Source organism: Salvelinus fontinalis, chromosome 39, assembly GCF_029448725.1.
Source record: "Salvelinus fontinalis isolate EN_2023a chromosome 39, ASM2944872v1, whole genome shotgun sequence".
In the NCBI taxonomy this organism is placed as follows: domain Eukaryota; kingdom Metazoa; phylum Chordata; class Actinopteri; order Salmoniformes; family Salmonidae; genus Salvelinus; species Salvelinus fontinalis.
The window spans coordinates 9,105,607-9,125,775 of record NC_074703.1 but is presented as its reverse complement, the minus strand read 5'-3'; the positions used below and the strand labels follow the sequence as shown (position 1 = coordinate 9,125,775).

General features: G+C 45.8%; 1 protein-coding gene across 2 annotated transcripts in view; it reads left to right on the top strand.

Moving 5' to 3' along the window:
* Nucleotides 1-2,173: 2,173 nt before the first annotated feature.
* LOC129838307 (store-operated calcium entry regulator STIMATE-like) overlaps nt 2,174-20,169 on the top strand; it is a 26,771-nt gene continuing 8,775 nt past the window's right edge. Inside the window, exons 1-7 of one of the 2 annotated variants that reach the window (XM_055905212.1) lie at nt 2,174-2,748; nt 4,206-4,254; nt 4,466-4,561; nt 4,901-5,022; nt 6,039-6,151; nt 6,866-6,949; nt 8,771-8,899. In XM_055905212.1, the coding sequence (XP_055761187.1) occupies nt 2,559-2,748; nt 4,206-4,254; nt 4,466-4,561; nt 4,901-5,022; nt 6,039-6,151; nt 6,866-6,949; nt 8,771-8,899 (783 nt within the window). In that variant the 5' untranslated portion in view covers nt 2,174-2,558. The remainder of the gene's footprint in view (nt 2,749-4,205; nt 4,255-4,465; nt 4,562-4,900; nt 5,023-6,038; nt 6,152-6,865; nt 6,950-8,770; nt 8,900-20,169) is intronic. The other variant, XM_055905211.1, reaches the window with a different exon arrangement.

The following is a 20,169-nucleotide window of genomic DNA, read 5'->3' as shown; positions in this document are numbered from 1 at the left end:
TGGATATTGATTTAGAAGCAGCCCTATTGTCCTGTTCCATTTTTGGAATGCCTCATGTACTAAAGTGGCTGTCATCATTTTATTGTTCTAACTAAATGACACATATTTAACATGGCTACTCCATATGGAAGATTGTCCATTTCATCAAATAATTGTTATAGCGTTCAAGGATTACTGTAACATGTGAAGGTATTTCATACCAAAGTCGATGCTATCCTCTAGTGGCAGAGCGTGTGTAGGCCCACTCGCCAACTGAAGGGGAATAGACAGACATGATGAGGGTATACAATATCACATTTTAAACTGTCTTGAACTGGGTATCATATCTTATGAGGATATTCTTTTGACTAAATAAATGTATATTAAAAATATGTATGCTTGTTTGAAAACTATAGTTACAACAGTGTATTGTGGAGGTTTTAGGCGTGTAAAATGTCAGGCTATAATATTTGGTAGAGACTGTGAGTAAATCAATTGTTTTAAATTGCGGAACAATAATGCAAAATCTAAATTGCGCAATACAGGCCTACTTGTTGGATAATGATTTTGGGAAACCCTGCAACCTCCTTCTGCTGTCATCATCCCATAACAGTGCTAGCATGAATGAGCATCATCTTCCACTTGCAACTCTCAAATCAAAAAGCTGGCAGTCACTCAGGCCTACCGAATTGTCTGAGTTGCCTAGCCACCACGGGCCTCATCCGCACCCCTTTGGTGAAGCGAATGCCTCTCCGCGGCTTCGCCACTCGCGGTCCTTCCCGGCGGAGGGAAGTGTGCGTGGGCACGTGGTGGTGAGGGGCTGGTAACAGATGGTTGGTTAGAAGCGCGCGGTTTGATCTGCCAGAGAATAGGTTTTAACAAGTGCACGGGGAACCGATTATCCTCCACGTGCGGCGCATGCATTGCACGGGCCACTGCCCTTTGTGTGCCAGTCAGAAGAAAAGTGAAGGTTTGTCTCTACAACTCAATAACTCCCAAATTCATCTAGCCTGCCTTGACAATGACCATGGAGTAGACCTATCATAAACCATTGGATTTAATAAAATGCCATAGGCCTATTGCAAACCCATAGGCTATGGATATAGATTGACTACTTATTAATCAGTAATGAATTAGATTCCAACTCCCTCCTCATTCCATAACTGGACAATAGTGGCTTCATGACTAGGCCCTGGTCATTCAAAGTCGGTTTTGCTTATTAACACTAGAAAGGCCTTGAGGGATCCCACTTTGAGCCAATGAGCAGTTATTCTGAATGCAAAACAACAGTCTTATAAATATGTTTCATATACTATTGCAAAAATAATAATTTGGTTGTGTGTTATGAAGGCTTGGGTAACATTAGAATATGTTACCCAATAAAACAAATCAGAGATCATATTCATTGGTTTATGTTAGTGTAGGATATCTGTGTTGCACATGTAACAGTTATTCCTTTAAAAGGTGATATTTTGAAATAGAGCTCATCTCTTCAATTTTTAGAGTTATTCGGCAAAAGTAAGTGCTTTGGAAACCTCAGCATCTACTCTTTCTGATACGATATATACGTCAAAAGGTCTTACCTGCATGTAACTCTGTAGGAGCCTCAGAGGATTTGAAAAAGTCACTTTCTGGTGCTCTGTTTCCCTGCCTCTGTGTCAATTCCAACTAAACTGCATAAACTGCACTGTCTATACATATTCAATTTGACAATTGACAATATTTTTACCCATCAGACTATTGTCAGTTTAATATCGTCTTTAGGCTAAATCTGTTATTGTATTTGTGAAATCATTTTCAATATAGTTTAGGTGTAGTTTAGATGGGCCATCATCAGCTGAGCAGGCTGCCTGCTGGTGAATGACTGGCGAAAGAAATACATGTCCTTTTAAAACTGGATATAACACAAATTCTGTTTCTGAAATCGAAATTCTAAAAACAAATGTATGCGATAAATATACTTATTTAGGCATTAGTTTAAAAATGGCAGAAACGTTTAAATGTAATAAATATGAAGTCAAAATGACTGCCTCAACGCTTAGTGTTAAAGCCACTATTGTTATCTCTCATAATGTGTAGGACACATCATCTGACTGCTGTATTACAGATAATTCATATAACAAAGGTCGTCCATTTAGATTCAATTATACGCTAAACTCTATACATGTGATTAGAACTTGGTAACTGGTAAAGAGCATTTCAAATGGCGCTTGGGACATTGGATGGCCCCTTACTGCGGAGACAGGGGCGCGTGACCGCAATTAACAAAAGGAACAAAGACCGCCTGCGCTCGCAGAGATCCAAGGAATTCAACAGCAGGAGGTGACGTCAGAATCCCGCATTTTGCGGTTGATACGGAGTAGAACATTTAACCCTGTTCCTAACTTTAGTTTTTCGGTGACTTTTCCCCCCCCGCAAAATACTTTCGTATTAACTTCGCGAGAGAGACATTGAGCAGTGACAGCATGGCAAATTCGTCTTGTTTTTCTTGAGATTGGAAGGCTCCTAGATTTCTCCTCGCAAACAGGGGAAGTGCCCCCTGTCCTTTGTCTGCCTCGGGTGATTTTAAAGTATTCGACATGGACATTTACCGATACAATGGTGTTTTTATGGTCAAAAGACTGTTTAATAATGCAGTTTTTGAGATTTCGAACATGTCAGACATTACGAAGGCGAACCCTCAGGGATGCGATAACGGGGCTTTGACAAACAGATTCGGAGTCTTGATTCAAGGGTTGCTGGCCATAGTTGCCTTCAGTACATTGATGGGTGAGTATCTTTCAGAAGAGAACGTAACAATGTTTCAAGGGCTGAGCAGTATAATTGTATAGGATAACCTATTGTTTCGAAATGGCAGATCATGTTTAAAATAAAATACTTAGACATCACTTTTAAAGGGAAAATCAAGGGTCTACTCAGCCAAGCACCGCTCTGGTATCCACTGCAGAGCTGCTCTCCATCTGTGAGCACGTGGCAGTTTGTTTGTTTATGCTATTTGACGTTTCTATCCGATAGGCTGCTGTTGCACTTTATAAGGCTGATAATACATATATCATTATATTATAATTCCATTTAAATAGTCTATTATAAGAATGTTTCCCATATCCTTTTATGTGCTAAGTTTTAAATATTCAGCGCCACGCGTAGCCATATGTCAACCGTGGCCCATCAACACAAATGTAAACGATCTCGAATGTATCCTATAACTATTAGACTATTGTATATTAATAAACTATCCCTAAACGATAAACTACTGGTAAACGATCTAAAAACCCATTTCATTTGTATTATTCTGATTATTGAAATGCCTCTTCAAGACAGGGGTGAAGGTTTATGGTCTATGATGGAGCAAACTACTTTGAGAGGGAGGTCATAAAATCCTACAGAATACATACATGCCTTTTTGAATATCAGAGAATAGGCTCTGTCTATATCTCTATCTACAGTGAGATGACTTTTTGTAGGCATGTACTTTACAACAGAGGGATTTATGAAAGAAAGGGGTCAGACTCTAAAGGTGAGTGGAGGATCAAATAGCTTTGACCTCACAGTTACTTATTAGTAAGAAGATGTGTGTGTGTGTGTGTGTGTGTGTGTGTGTGTGTGTGTGTGTGAAGTACTGCGTCAGCCAGAGTACCCAAGTCTGTTAATATACTGCTGAAAATCAAGGGTTTACTCAGACAAGCGCTGCACTGGTATGCACTGCAGAGCTACCCTGTCCATCTCAATGCCTCTCCTCCGCTTGCCAAGATGCGTCCCTCTTTGTTTGGAGTCCTCTTCCTCTTTGCTATTTTGGTGACTTCCTCCCATTGACAGACCACTGGCCCCACCTTTTGCGCGCCAGAGTTCTTGGATACAGTTGCTATCATTTTATGCCAGGCACCAATTCTGGCTTTGCATTCTAACCTTCAGAGAGTTTTTGGGTGATAATGAGTCAAACTGCAGCCACAACATGATGATTGGTATGTGAACAGTCACACACTCAGACCTTGTGTTAGATGGGGAGAGAGGAACAGTGGGTTCCTGTTAGACACGTAGCCCTGAGCTACCAGTGTCCTGATGGGGATGGGTGGTCTGAGGGAGCATGTGGTTCTGACTGTGCCATTCTTTATCCATCTCTCCTGGACCCACAGAGGACATGTACACACACACAAAGATAGGATTTTTCACTCTTCTATGGCTGTCTCACTCACCCACTCACTGCGTCTCTCCATCTCTCTCTATAGTGAAGAGGTTCCGTGAGCCCGTAGGGATCCGAAGACCATGGAGGATCTGGTAAGAGACCGGTGTTTTTAAAATTCTATTTCTTATCAGAGTCTGTATCAAACCCCCAGGGAAGAACAGGAGACCATCGGTTGATCACATGGCTGAGGATCATAGATTCTATTAGATTTAGAGATGTTAATCTTTGTTGCTTGACTTATATATTTGGCTATTACAAGTCACCATGGTGATGACCATCCTACATTTCACCCCATCTCTACAGGTTTTACGACATGTCCAAGCAGGCCATTGGCGCTCTCTTCATCCACTTCGCCAATGTGTTCCTCTCCAACCTCACAGAAATGGACCCCTGTTCCCTGTGAGTCCATAGCTGTGATTGGACAGGTTTGCAGAAACCACCTTCCAATCCAACCTCAACCAATCATTATGATAAATACATAAGATGTTCTATTGTGACATACAGCAGACAGATGCAGTGAAATGTGTTGTTTTACATGGTCAACCATAGTAGTATGGTAGCCCTAGTGCAAATTAGGTGATAAGTCCCTTGCTCAAGGACACATTGACAGATTTTGCACCTTGTCGGCTCGTGTATTCGAACCACTGACCTTTCGGTTACTGGCCCAACACTCTAACCGCTAGGCTACCTGCTGCCCCATGTCAAATCACTGACTCACTTCCTGGTGGGTTTCCACAGGTATCTTATCAACTTCTTGCTCGATGCCACGCTAGGCATGCTGGTCATCTGGGCGGGGGTCAAGGTTGTCTCCAGGATCGTGGAGTACAAGCAGTTCACACTGCTCACCTTTGGAGAATACGGTCAGTCTCCTAGACATCTGTTTACGCTGTGTCAAATGTTTGGAGGTTGACCAAAGTACAGACTACTACTGTTCTGTGCGTTGGAGAGGGTTGTGCCAGTTCATTTTCTGATTATTTCAGGAAGGTTGACACTTCTTCCTTTCACCACTGGAGGCCGCTGTAGGCTCATGAGAATATTGCATGAAAAACATCCTCCGATGGGCGATGATGACTTGTGGGATTAAGTTTTAGCCAATTGTTGCACTCACTCTGTCCATAAGTCTTAATGGGGGGAAAAATAACCAAAATAAGATTTCAAATGTCAGTCTGTTAATCTACTGTATTCAACAAAGTCATTTTCTATTGTATCTGCGCTTGGTTCTGTTTCATGTTGTTTTTTCCATTGATTATTATGATCCACCAGATTGTAAATGCAGCTGTGGCATGACAACGGGCCAAATGTTTTCGTGGGCTTTAGATTCCATCCGATCTGTATCACGCTCTCTCTGTGTGGGGATCTTTTCACCAAAAGCCTGCTACAAATACTGTCCCTCTGTCATAACTATTGGTCCTGAAAACGAAACAAATAGTAAAACATTTAGTTGTAAATCCACTCTGTCCCTCTTAAAGAGCTGAACAACAACAACATGCAGTTTGTCTCTTATACCTTTCTCGCCTTTGTCTCACTCCTCTCTCTGTCTCGCTGTCTGTGTCTCTCGTCTGTCTCTCTCTTGTCTGTTTCTCTCTGCTGTGTTCCCAGGTGTAGAGTGTTTGTTAATGACACACATGTTCCTGTCTGTGTACACTGAGATGACCGAGAGATGCAAATAGTGTTTAGACCAGCACACTGAGTTTGTGGGTGCTTGTTTGTGTGTATGAATGCCTCTATGGTGTCAAAGTGTGGTTGTGGCAGTCTGGTGTCGTCCTCTCTATGGCTGATCTTCCCTAGGTGACGATCTGAGTCCGTTGGTCAGTGTATGTGGTTTCAGTGTGATCACCGTGTGGTCATTAAGTAATGGTCTGTTCCGTCTGACCAGGTGACCCTCCCCAGGCTGCAGCATGGCTCGGTCAGTGTGGTGTCTACCTTCTCATCATGGTCCTGGAGAAGAGTGTAGTCAGCTTGGTCCTGCTCATTCCTGGATGGACCAACGTGAGTAGGCCCACAGTACCCACAACCACCTGCTCCAGGGACATGGGCTAACCCAGATCCTGAGAGAACTGAGAGACTCTACCCACTCGAGGGAGAGAGCGGAAGTGTCAATCATGTTCTTTCTTCTCGGTTCTGCGTTTGAAATCTCTGGTGACAATTTAAAGTCAACAGAAAGTCAAGGCTGAAAAACAAAGGGAGGATGAAAGGTTTTGGAGAGAACAAAGAGAAAGAGTTGTCCTTTGAACAGAATGGGAACATTGACCTTCAACCAAATGAATATCATCCGGCCCCTGGGACTAGGGTCTTTAGACAGTTTGTTTGGTTAGTTATTTGTTTGAGGCTGTGGATCTCCTGCTCAAACCTTCTTTGTGTTTTAGGGTTGTTGTTGCTCTGCTCACTGCTCCTCTCTTGAAGAGGGTCGTTTTAGTTTTTTCCAGTACACATATTTCTTTGGGACACTGGAGCTTTTTCTCAGTGAGGAAGGCGGGAGGGGGGGGGGGGGGGTCTCTCTGACATGGTGAATACCACAGAATAATCACATTAGCTCCAATCTCACACATGTTCCACAGTAGAGAGCCAAAGAGATGCTCGTTCTATTATAGTGAAAAATATTGACGATCTAAATGTCATTGGATGACAGTCTTTTGTGCAACATGTATGTTGTTTTGCCCTGCACTAATTGAAAGTGTGTTTCTCTGCGCGCTGCTGTTCCAGCTGCAGTCTGTGTTGCTGGACTACATTCCTAACCCTCAGGTGGACCTTGTGTTGGTCATGCTCATCGTGCCCGTCATTGTCAACGTGAGTCTCAACCAGCCTGCAATAACACTCTGCATAATGTTGTGTATATGTCAGAGGAGGCTGCTGGGGGGAGGATGGCTCATAATAATGGCTGGAATGGAGTAAATGGAACCATATGTTTGAGTCTGATACTGTTCTATTCATTCCATTCCAGCCATTACTATGAGCCGTCCTCCCCAATTAAGGTACCACCAACCTCCTGTGGTATATGTAAACTCAGCAAAAAAAGAAATGTCCTCTCACTGTCAACTGTTTATTTTCAGCAAACGTAACATGTGTAAATATTTGTACAAACATAAGATTCAACAACTGATACATAAACTGAACAGGTTCCACAGACATGTGACTAACGGAAATGGAATAATGTGTCCCTGGGGGGGGGGGGGGGGGGGGGGGGGGGGGGGGGTCAAAATCAAAAGTAACAGTCAGTATCTGGTGTGGCCACCAGCTGCATTAAGTACTGCAGTGCATCTCCTCCTCATGGACTGCACCAGATTTGCCAGTTCTTGCTGTGAGATGTTACCCCACTCTTCCACCAAGTCACCTGCAAGTTCCCGGACATTTCTGGGGGGAATGGCCCTAGCCCTCACCCTCTGATCCAACAGGTCCCAGACGTGCTCAATGGGATTGAGATCCGGGCACTTCGCTGGCCATGGCAGAACACTTACATTCCTGTCTTGCAGGAAATCCCGCACAGAACGAGCAGTATGGCTGGTTGCATTGTCATGCTGGAGGGTCATGTCAGGATGAGCCTGCAGGAAGGGTACCACATGAGGTAGGAGGATGTCTTCCCTACAATGCACAGTGTTGAGATTGCCTGCAATGACAACAAGCTCAGTCCGATGATGCTGTGACACACTGCCCCAGACCATGACGGACCCTCCACCTCCAAATCGATCCCTCTCCAGAGTACAGGCCTCGGTGTAACTCTCATTCCTTCGACGATAAACGTGAATCCGACAATCACCCCTGGTGAGACAAAACCGCGACTCGTCAGTGAAGTGCACTTTTTGCCAGTTCTGTCTGGTCTAGTGGCGGAGGGTTTGTGCCTATAGGCAACGTTGTTGCCGGTGATGTCTGGTGAGGACCTGCCTTACAACAGGCCTACAAGCCCTCAATCCAGCATCTCTCAGCCTATTGCGGACAGTCTGAGCACTGATGGAGGGATTGTGTGTTCCTGGTGTAACTCGGGCAGTTGTTGTTGCCAATCTGTACCTGTCCCGCAGGGGTGATGTTCGGATGTTCTGATCCTGTGCAGGTGTTGTTACACGTGGTCTGCCACTGCGAGGACGATCAGCTGTCTCCCTGTAGCGCTGTCTTAGGCGTTTCACAATACGGACTTTGCAATTCATTGCCCTGGCTACATCTGCAGTCCTCATGCCTCCTTGCAGTGTGCCTAAGGCATGTTCACGCAGATGAGCAGGGACCCTGGGCATCTTTCTTTTGGTGTTTTTCAGAGTCAGTAGAAAGGCCTCTTTAGTGTCCTAAGTTTTCATAACTGTACCCTTAATTGCCTCCCGTCTGTAAGCTGTTAGTGTCTTAACAGCCGTTCTACAGGTGCATGTTCATTAATTGTTTATGGTTCATTGAACAAGCATGGGAAACAGTGTTTAAACCCTTTACAATGAAGATCTGTGAAGGTATTTGGATTTTTAGTATCCCAGACAGTGCATAAAGCTTGTATTTTTGGATAGAAAACGTGCATGAAGTTCGCAGTATGTAGGCTTACTAGGCTACACTGATTGTACATTACATGGCCATTCTGCGTCCACCACTGCACCAGTTGTACTGACTGAGTTTGTTCTCTGTGTGACCCTCTAGTCCATAATGTTCTGGGTGGTAGACAGTCTGATGATGAGGAAGTACAAGTACAAGAGCCTGGACGACTCCTGTGACCCCTCGACCAAGGTCGACTCCACGGCGCCGTGGGTTACTGGCGACGAGTCACAGGTGAGAGTCCGTTAACTTCACTAGGGTAGGGGGCAGCATTTGGAATTTTGGAAGACAAGCTTTCCCAAATTAAACTGCCTGCTACTCAGGCCCAGAAGCTAGGATTTGCATATAATTAGTAGATTTGGATAGAAAATACTCTAAAGTTTCAAAAACTGTTAAAATAATGTTTGTGAGTATGACAGGACTGATAGGGCAGGTGAAAACCTGAGGAAAATCCAACCAGGGAAGTACTATTATTTTGAAAGGCTGTTTTTCTATTGAAAGCCTATCCACCATACAAAGACTTAGGACCCAGTTTACAATATCTATGGCTTCCTCTACATGTGGCCAGTCTTTAAGCATTGTTTCAGGCTTTTACTCTGAAAAATTAGGGAGGTACAGCACTTTCAATGAGAGGACAGTGGAAATTTCCAGCCATGAGTCCTGCGCGTGATCGGGAATGTGCCTTTCTTGTTTCTCCTTTTCTATTCACGAAGCTTTTGTCCAGTTGAAATATTATTTATGACAAAAACAACCTGAGGATTGATTTTAAAAATCGTTTGACATGTTTCTATGAACTTTTATTGTACTTTTTAAAAAGTTTTCGTTTGGACTTTATGTATTCGGATTACTGGACTAAACGCGCGAACAAAAAGGAGGTTTTTGGTCATAAAGAGGGACATTATCGAACAAAACAAACATTTATTGACTAACATGGAGACCTGGGAGTGCCACCAGATGAAGATCATCAAAGGGAGATGATTCATTTTAATGCTTTTTCTGACTTTTGTGACACCTTTCCTTGGTTAGAAAATGGCTGTATGGTTTTCTGTGGCTAGGCGCTGACCTAACATAATCGCAAAGTGTGCTTTCTCCGTAAAGCCTTTTTGAAATCTGACACACCAGTTGTATTAAGGAGAAGTTTATCTTTATTCGTGTTTAACACTTGTATCTTTTATCAAAGTTTATGATGAGTATTTCTGTAATTTGATGTAGCTCTCTGCACTTTCACCGGATGTTTGTTTGAGACAATGCATTTCTGAACATAACACACCAATTTAAAATTAGATTTTTGGACATAAAGATTAACTTTATCGAACAAAACACACATTTATTGTGTAACATGAAGCCCTGTGAGTGCCATCTGATGAAGATCATCAAAGGTTAGTGATTCATTTAATCGCTATTTCTGACTTTTGTGAGCCTTCTCCTTGGCTGGAAAATGGAGGCAGGCCACAAATGTGCATGTGTCAGCATATGGTCTCACAAGGGGTCTGAGGATCTCATCTCGGTACCTAATGGCAGTCAGGCTACCTCTGGCGAGCACATGGAGGGCTGTGCGGCCCCACAAAGAAATGCCACCCCACACCATGACTAACCCATCGCCAAAGCGGTCATGCTGGAGGATGTTGCAGGCAGCAGAACGTTCTCCACGGCGTCTCCAGACTCTGTCACGTCTGTCACATGTGCTCATGTGCTCAGTGTGAACCTGCTTTCATCTGTGAAGAGCACAGGGCGCCAGTGGCGAATTTGCCAATCTTGGTGTTCTCTGGCAAATGCCAAACGTCCTGCACGGTGTTGGGCTGTAAGCACAACCCCCACCTGTGGACGTCGGGCCCTCATACCACCCTCATGGAGTCTGTTTCTGACCGTTTGAGCAGACACATGCACATTTGTGGCCTGCTGGAGGTCATTTTGCAGGGCTCTGGCAGTGCACCTCCTTGCACTAAGGCGGAGGTAGCGGTCCTGCTGCTGGGTTGTTGCCCTCCTACGGCCTCCTCCACGTCTCCTGATGTACTGGCCTGTCTCCTGGTAGCGCCTCCATGCTCTGGACACTACGCTGACAGACACAGCAAACCTTTTTGCCACAGTTCGCATTGATGTGCCATCCTGGATGAACTGCACTACCTGAGCCACTTGTGTGGGTTGTAGACTCCGTCTCATGTTACCACTAGAGTGAGAGCACCGCCAGCATTCAAAAGTGACCAAAACATCAGCCAGGAAGCATAGGAACTGAGAAGTGGTCTGTGGTCACCACCTGCAGAATCACTCCTGTTTTGGGGGGTGTCTTGCTAATTGCCTATAATTTCCACCTTTTGTCTATTCCATTTGCACAACAGTATGTGAAATTTATTGTCAATCAGTGTTGCTTCCTAAGTGGACAGTTTGATTTCACAGAAGTGTGATTGACTTGGAGTTACATTGTGTTGTTTAAGTGTTCCCTTTATTTTTTTGAGCAGTGTATATATATAGAAACACCCTATGTGTTTTAATAAAATCAACTATATGCATTGAGTCTGATGCTTTAAGCTCACCGTTTGATGAAATAAGGCACAAATGACTGAAGAGGGAGCCAGAGATCAAGATAACCAGAAGAAAAACTTCACCTCCTCCCGCTCCTAATGGTTTTTCCAGATTCTGCCGTTACTCTCCTGAAGTTGCTGGTAATAGGCTACACAAGGAGTCGCCAACATTTCTTATGTGGAATGACCATTTATCTTACCATTTTCTACTGGTCTTCGTGTCAGTTATAGTTTTCAAATGCAATTTTTTTGTGGAACAGTTTCATTTATAAAAACATATTCGTACCTCAAAATCATTGTCATGTGGTTAATCAGAATTCTATCTAAATGAAAATGATACAAACCTAAAAAGTGACTTTATATTGCCATTTCCAACTATATAAAAATTGCCTATAAAGCCAGCAAATAAAAACATTGCTGCCTGTAGGTAGAAAATGTCCTGATTAAAAATAAATATCCTATAAACCACATTTAGCTAACCATGGCCTGTCTGCAGCGAACGTTGAAACGTATCAACTATTTACTTGGGTCTGGCTTGAAACTCCTTGCAACATTGTATAAAATATCTTGGGCCCTCAAAGTTGTCCATGCTAGTGAGCTCGGGACAAACACAGCTGTAGGCTATTTGCGTAAGGGATAAGGAGTAATCAGTTTGGCCTATTTTATGTTTCCACTGGATCAGAGCATGACATTTTTCTCTTTCACGCTGAGTGGTTATTGAAAGGGAGAGAGCTGGAAAGATTTTTTTTAAATACATTGAGGAATTGTCATTTTCACTGGATGTAAAAACCTACTTTGTTTGCTGGCTGTTTGAGGTGAAAACATCACTTTGAGAAGCTCTACAGCTCATTAGTGATCGTGCATTAAGCCGATCAGAAATACTATCAGATCCCCAAATGGGCACATTTATATGCCTACATTTGCACGCAGGCCAGGTAGCCTATAGGTCTACTTCAATGCATAATCAGGTGCGTGTCATTACTCAACATCGACAGGAGCGCTCCAAGCAAAAGACAAAGACTAAATTAACAAAACTCATAAATGGAATAAAATAAACCAAACCTTGTTTCTCTCAAGTGTAGCCTAGGTTATGCCCTCTGCAAACAACGTGTCCACTCCAACAATGAGAACGGTAAAAGTCTGAAATAATATATTTAATGCATTAAAAGACATTACCGTAACCAACCAAACTTTGTAGATTAGAAATGATAGGAATTAACTGTAAATGTACTACTGGTGATAAACGTATGTAATGAGGAATTGATATACACTAACAGTCAAATGCAAACAATTCACACAATGAAGTTATGAAACAATGAATGTACACAAATTGGCGGGAGGGAGCCCATTCTGGAGAGAGATGTGCATTGTGCAGCCACACTCCTCTTCTTCTTTGACTGTGCCACCCCCGCGGCCTCCACAATGGATTAGTCTCGGCCTCCGCAATGGATTAGTTCACTGAAATGGGTGCAAATGAGAGGTGTCTCGTGTGCCATTAAAAAAAACATATACAAAAGTATGTGGACACCCCTTCAAATTAGTGGATTTGGCTATTTCAGCCACACCTGTTGCTGACCGTTGTATAAAATCGAGCACACAGCCATGCAATCTCCATAGACAAACATTGGCAGGAGAATGGCCCATAGCGTAAAGCTCAGTGACTTTCAACGTGGCGCCGTCATAGGATGCCAACTTTCCAACAAGTCAATTTGTAAAATTTATGCCCTGCTAGAGCTGCCCCGGTCAACTGTAAGTGCTGTTATTGTAAAGTTGCTCCTAGACGTTTCCACAACAGCTCAGCCGCAAAGTGGTAGGCCACCCAAGCTCACAGAACGGGACCGCCGAGTGCAGAAGCGCATAGCACGTAAAAGTCGTCTGTCCTCTGTTGCAACAATCACTACCAAGTTCCAAACAGCCTTTGGAAGCAATGTCAGCACAAGAACTGTTCATCGGGAGCTTCATGAAATGGGTTTCCATGGCAGAGCAGCCGCACACAAGCCTGAGATCACGTTGCGCAATGCCAAGCGTCGGCTGCAGTGGTGTAAAGCTCGCTGCCATTGGATTCCATCTTTTAGTCCGATGGATGAATCTGGGTTTGGCGGATGCAAGGAGATAGCTACCTGCCCCAATGCATAGTGTCAAATGTAAAGTTTGGTAGAGGAGGAATAATGGTCTGGGGCTGTTTTTCATGGTTCTGGCTGGGCCCCTTAGTTCTAGTGAAAGGAAATCTTAATGCTACAGCATACAATGATATTCTAGATGATTCTGTGCTTCCAACTTTGTGCCAACAGTTTGGGGAATGCACTTTCCTGTTTCACCATGACAATGCCCCCGTGCACAAAGCGAGGTCCATACAGAAATGGTTTTTCGAGATCGGTGTGGAAGAACTTGACTGACCTGCACAGAGCCCTTGCCTCAACTACTTCGAACACCTTTGGGATGAATTGGAAGGCAGACTGCGAGCTAGGCCTAATCGCCCAACGTCAGTGCCCGACCTCACTAATGTTCTTGTGACTGAATGGAAGCAAGTCCCCGCAACAATGTTCCAACATCTAGTGGAAAGTCTTCCCAGCAGCAAAGGGGGGACCAACTCCATAATAATGGCCGCGTTTTTGAAATGAGATGTTTGACTAGCAGGTGTCCACATCCTTTTGGTCATGTAGTGTATATTTGCTACTGCTCGACTAAAATATCTTAGTTGACCAATCAACCAGTCAAATAATTGGGGTCAGCCCTACAGTTAACCATAAGAGGGAACTGCAGATCTCTGAGTGCTACTGCTCTGTGGGATCATGAAAGAACACCATTTGATGATACAACATTAAAGCCCATGGGTGTGAGACTTTCCCACCAAACATCCCCGTAACACTCCACATCCCCATGGGACACTGGCTAAACACGTGTGTTTGAGAAAGAAAAGAAACGGAGTGTGTGCGAGAGTTATGATAGAGGTTTGTCACAGTGATTTAGCCTGTCTGCACCTGTTTTATGTGCCCCCCCCCCCCCCACACACACACACTGCTCTCTGGGTCGGTCTAAAGGGCAACTGGCCCACAGTTACTGTCAAGGAAAGACTAAGTCATGGAAAATCCCCCTTTCTCCTCCTCTCCCCCTTTCTCTCCATTTTTGTTTCTCTCTCCGTTTTCGCCCGTCAATTTGTGGTGTTGTTTCTCTGTGGGTCAGTTACCCGAGTTGGATTGTGCTGTGTGGAATTGAGTCAATGTCTTACTTTGTCCTGGTTGTTCTGGAAAATGAGTATCATAGCAATGTTATTGACATTCTGTCACGATCGTGTGGCGGATTGACGGACCAAAACGCAGCAGTTGGAAAATAAGCCATCTTCTTTTATTTTAAAAGATGACGAAAAATAAACACGACACGAAACACTTTAACAAAACGAACAAAAACAACAAACGACCGTGAAGCTAAATAACGTTGTGCACTTACACACACAGGCTACAAACGTTCTGACATAGACAATTACTCACAACCAATGAGAGCCTATGGCTACCCTAAATAAGGCTCCCAATCAGAGACAACCGAAATCAGCTGTCTCTAATTGGGAACTCATTCAGGTAACCATAGACTCTCCTAGACAACTAAACATACATAGACAACGCTAGACATCTACACTCAACACAAACCCATATACTACACCCCATAACCCCTTTACCATATAAACACCCAAAACTAACAAAACATAAACATTCCCCATGTCACACCCTGACCTAACTAAAATAATCAAGAAAACAAAGAATACTAAGGCCAGGGCGTGACATAACCCCCCCCTTGAGGCGCGAACTCCGGGCGCACCATACACAGTCTAGGGGAGGGTCTGGGTGGGCTTCCCTCCACGGTGGCGGCTCCGGCTCTGGTCGTGGTCCCCACTTCACCACAGTCCCTAACCACCTCCTTAGCTTCTTCAAAATGACCCCTCTCCACATTAACCCCATTGCATTAAGGGGCAGTTCTGGACTAAGGGGCAGCTCCGGACTAAGGGGCAGCTCCGGACTAAGGGGCAGCTCCGGACTAAGGGGCAGTACCAGGGTAAGGGGCAGCACCAGGGTAAGGGGCAGCACCAGGGTAAGGGGCAGCACCAGGATAAGGGGCAGCACCAGGATAAGGGGCAGCACCAGGATAAGGGGCAGCACCAGGATAAGGGGCAGCTCCGGACTGAAGAATGGCAGCTCCGGACTGAGGGACTGCAGCTCCGGACTGAGGGACTGCAGCTCCGGACTGAGGGATGGCCCATGGCTGGCTGACGGATCTGGCTGCTCATGGCTAGCTGACGGATCTGGCTGCTCATGGCTAGCTGACGGATCTGGCTGCTCATGGCTAGCTGACGGATCTGGCTGCTCATGGCTAGCTGACGGATCTGGCTGCTCATGGCTGGCTGACGGATCTGGCTGCTCATGGCTGGCTGACGGATCTGGCTGCTCATGGCTGGCTGACGGATCTGGCTGCTCATGGCTAGCTGACGGATCTGGCTGCTCATGGCTAGCTGACGGATCTGGCTGCTCATGGCTAGCTGACGGATCTGGCTGCTCATGGCTGGCTGACGGCTCTGACAGATCCTGTCTGGTTGGCGGCTCTGGCAGATCCTGTCTGGTTGGCGGCTCTGGCAGATCCTGTCTGGTTGGCGGCTCTGGCAGATCCTGTCTGGTTGGCGGCTCTGGCAGATCCTGTCTGACGGACGGCTCTAGCGGCTCCTGTCTGGCTGGCGGCTCTAGCGGCTCCTGTCTGGCGGACGGCTCAGTAGGCTCATGGCAGACGGGCGGCTCAGTAGGCTCATGGCAGACGGGCGGCTCAGTAGGCTCATGGCAGACGGGCGGCTTTGCAGGCTCATGGCAGACGGGCGGCTTTGCAGGCTCATGGGAGACGGATGGCTCAGATGGCGCTGGGGAGACGGATGGCTCAGATGGCGCTGGGGAGACGGATGGCTCAGATGGCGCTGGGGAGACGGATGGCTCAGATGGCGCTGGGGAGACGGGCAGTTCAGTCATCGCTGTGCAGACGGCAGACTCCTGCCGGCTGAGGCGCACTGTAGGCCTGGTGCGTGGTGCCGGGACTGGTGGCACCGGGCTGGGGACACGCATCTCAGGGCTAGTGCGGGGAGAAGGAACAGGGCATACTGGACCCTGGGAGCGCACATTAGGCCTAGTGCGTGGTGCCGGAACTGGTGGTACCGGGCTGGGGACACGCATCTCAGGGCTAGTGCGGGGAGCAGGAACAGGGCATACTGGACCCTGGGGACGCACATTAGGCCTAGTGCGTGGGGCCGGAACTGGTGGTACCGGACTGGGGACACGCATCTCAGGGCTAATGCGGGGAGCAGCAACAGGACGCACAGGACTCTGGGTACACACAGGAGGCTTGGTGCGTAATTTAGGCACTGGTGGTAAAGGGCTGGAGACACGCACCATAAGGCTAGTGCGTGGAGGAGGCACTGGTTGTACTGGGCTGGGGACCGTCACAGGAGAGTTAGTACATAGGGCTAATATAGGAGGTGCAGGACTAGGGAGGCGTACAGGAGGCCTGGTTCGTGGGACTGTCCTTTCCAGACGGTTAGCACGCACATCAGGACGAGCATGTAGAGCTGACTCAGGTAACCTCACATCCCGCACACGCTCTGTCGGGTGGATCTTGTGCCTCACGCACCAACACAGCAGCTCCCTCATTTCACTCTCTTCCAACCTCCCCAATAAATCCTTAACCGTCTCTGCATCATTCCCATTGCTCCCCTCCAATCTCAGCCCGACTGGCTCAGGTTCCCTCTTAGAGGAAGCACGGGAAGCACGGGAAGTTGACGCAGTTCTCCCATCAGGACTCGCCACATTCCTCATGAGCCCCTCCCCAAGAAATTTTTGGGTATTACTCACGGGTCTCCAGCCTTGCTTCCTTGCTGCCTCCTCATATCGCCTCCTCTCGGCTTTCGCTGCCTCCAGCTCTTCACGAGGGAGGCGATATTCTCCAGGTTGATCCCAAGGTCCATCTCCTTCCAATTCGTCCTCCCAACTCCAGAAATCCTGTGTAGCTAGGTCCTGTTGCCGCCTTCCATGCCGCTTGGTCCTATGGTGAGTAATTCTGTCACGATCGTGTGGCGGATTGACGGACCAAAACGCAGCAGTTGGAAAATAAGCCATCTTCTTTTATTTTAAAAGATGACGAAAAATAAACACGACACGAAACACTTTAACAAAACGAACAAAAACAACAAACGACCGTGAAGCTAAATAACGTTGTGCACTTACACACACAGGCTACAAACGTTCTGACATAGACAATTACTCACAACCAATGAGAGCCTATGGCTACCCTAAATAAGGCTCCCAATCAGAGACAACCGAAATCAGCTGTCTCTAATTGGGAACTCATTCAGGTAACCATAGACTCTCCTAGACAACTAAACATACATAGACAACGCTAGACATCTACACTCAACACAAACCCATATACTACACCCCATAACCCCTTTACCATATAAACACCCAAAACTAACAAAACATAAACATTCCCCATGTCACACCCTGACCTAACTAAAATAATCAAGAAAACAAAGAATACTAAGGCCAGGGCGTGACACATTCCTTGTTTGGTAAGACACGAGTGATGGATGTATGGCGCTAGAACATTCCTGCCAGTTGTCACGTCGTTGAGTCAAGTGTCTTCTGTGTTTCATGTTGTAGAGTTGCTCTTAATCTGTTGAGATTGTAGTTTACCGTAAGGGTGTGATCACCTTGTTTCAATGGATCCATTGTGAGAATTGTATTTGGTGAGAGAACAGTATGTGGTGAATAGTGATGTCTTTATGATATTAGTTAACTGTTTCCAGTGGGTGTATAGTGTTGGTCCATTTGAGTGGGAAATCATGTAGTGTGTATTGGAGTAGTGAGACTCCTCAACACAGGAAGCCTCTGTTGACAATCAGAGAGAATTGACCTCCTACACAGCAGTCAATGTGTTACTGTACACTCTCCTCTCTCTCGCTCTGTCCTCTCTCTCTTTCTCACCCTCTCTCTGGAGTCACAATGATTATGACAGACTGTCAGTGTTGCTCTCTCTCTCTCCCTCCTCGTCCCTGGTACTCTGCCAAGCAGCAACAAATCATCCCTTCATCCCAGGAATAAAAGTGACATTTGGAATTAATTTCCATTCAGTGATGTTATGGAAAGCAGAGCGGAGTGGAGGAGGAGAAGAAAGAGGGAGAGAACTATGTCCATGGGAGAGAGGAGGGCATTGATTAGGGAGTGCTGTTGGAGTTTGGTTGGTCAATAGTCTGTGCAATGAGTTTGATTTCAGTTCCCGACATGGGCTGTAGGATAGTGTTGGGGAATGATTTTATCCATGGTCAGCTGTGGCCATATGGTGTTCAGAGAAGGCTGTTTACTTTTATCATAAACAGCCAAACATTTAGTTATTTTAGAGCTGTTGTTAGTTATGGCCTTTCTGGTGTATGCTGTCAAACTGACTAGTTAAATGCCCTAACATCTCCGACCTGTTTCCTTATGGGATGAAACACACAGACAAACATCGATTGACATCTTGGTCTGAGTGTAAAGTATCTGAATGAAGATGATTGATTTGGGATTGGCCTCATATCGGTGAGAGAGGAAGGCTGGGCAAGCCCCCTTTCTGCCTCTGCTTCTTCCATTACAATAATCTCATCCAAGATGTCTGCATTGCGTGCATGCACACACTACCATAATCTCATCCAAGATGTCTCTGTAGCCAGCATTCAAAAAGTATTCAGATAGCTTGACTTTTTCCACATTTTGTTAAATTACAGCCTTATTCTAAAATTGATGTCGGAATTTAAAAAAATCAATCTACACACAATACCCCATAATGACAAAGCAAAGAAGTTGACATTTTTTGCAAATGTATTGAAAATAAAATAACTGAAATATTCAGACTCTTTGCTCAGTACTTTTTTTGAAGCACCTTTTGATGTGATTACAGCGTCAAGTCTTCTTGGGTATGACGCTACAAGCTTGGCACACCTGTATTTAGGAGGTTTCTCCCATTTCTCCACAGATCCTCTCAAGCTCTGTCAGGTTGGATGGGGAGCATCACTGCACAGCTGTTTTCAGGTCTCTCCAGAGATGTTCCATTGGGTTCAAGTCTGGGCTCTGGCTGGGCCATTCAAGGGCATTCAGAGACTTGCCACTCCTGCGTTGTCTTCGCAGTGTGCTTAGGGTCGTTGTCCTGTTGGAAGGTGAACCTTCGCACCAGTCCTGAACGCTCTGGAGCTGGTTTTCATCAAGGATCTCTCTGTACTTTGCTCCGTTCATCTTTCCCTCGACCCTGACTAGTCTCCCAATCCCTGCCTCTGAAAAACATCCCCACAGCATGATGCTGCCACCACCATGCTTCACCGTAGGGATGGTGCCCGTTTTCCTCCAGATGTGACACTTGGCATTCAGGCCAAAGAGTTCAGTCTTGGTTTCATCAGACCAGAGAATCTTGTTTCTCATGGTCTGAGAGTCCTTTAGGGGCCTCTTGGCAAACTCCAAGCGGGCTGTCATGTGCCTTTTTACTGAGGAGGGGTTTCCATCTGGCCACTCTACCATAAAGGCCTGATTGGTGGAGTGCTGCAGAGATGGTTGTCCTTCTGGAAGGTTCTCCCATCTCCACAGAGGAGCTATGTCAGAGTGACCATTGGGTTCTTGGTCACCTCCCTGACCAAGGCCCTTCTCACCCGATTGCTCAGTTTGGCCAAGCGGCCAGCTCTAGGAAGAGCCTTGGTGGTTCCAAACTTCTTCCATTTAAGAATGACGGCGGCCACTGCATTCTTGGGGACCTTCAATGCTGCAGACATTTTTTAGTACCCTTCCCCAGATCTGTGCCTCGACACAATCTTCTCTGGGAGCTCTATGGGCAATTCCTTCGACCTCATGGCTTGGTTTTTGCTCTGACATGCACTGTCAACTGTGGGACCTTTTCTAGACAGAGCTGTGTGCCTTTCCAAATCATGTCCAATCAATT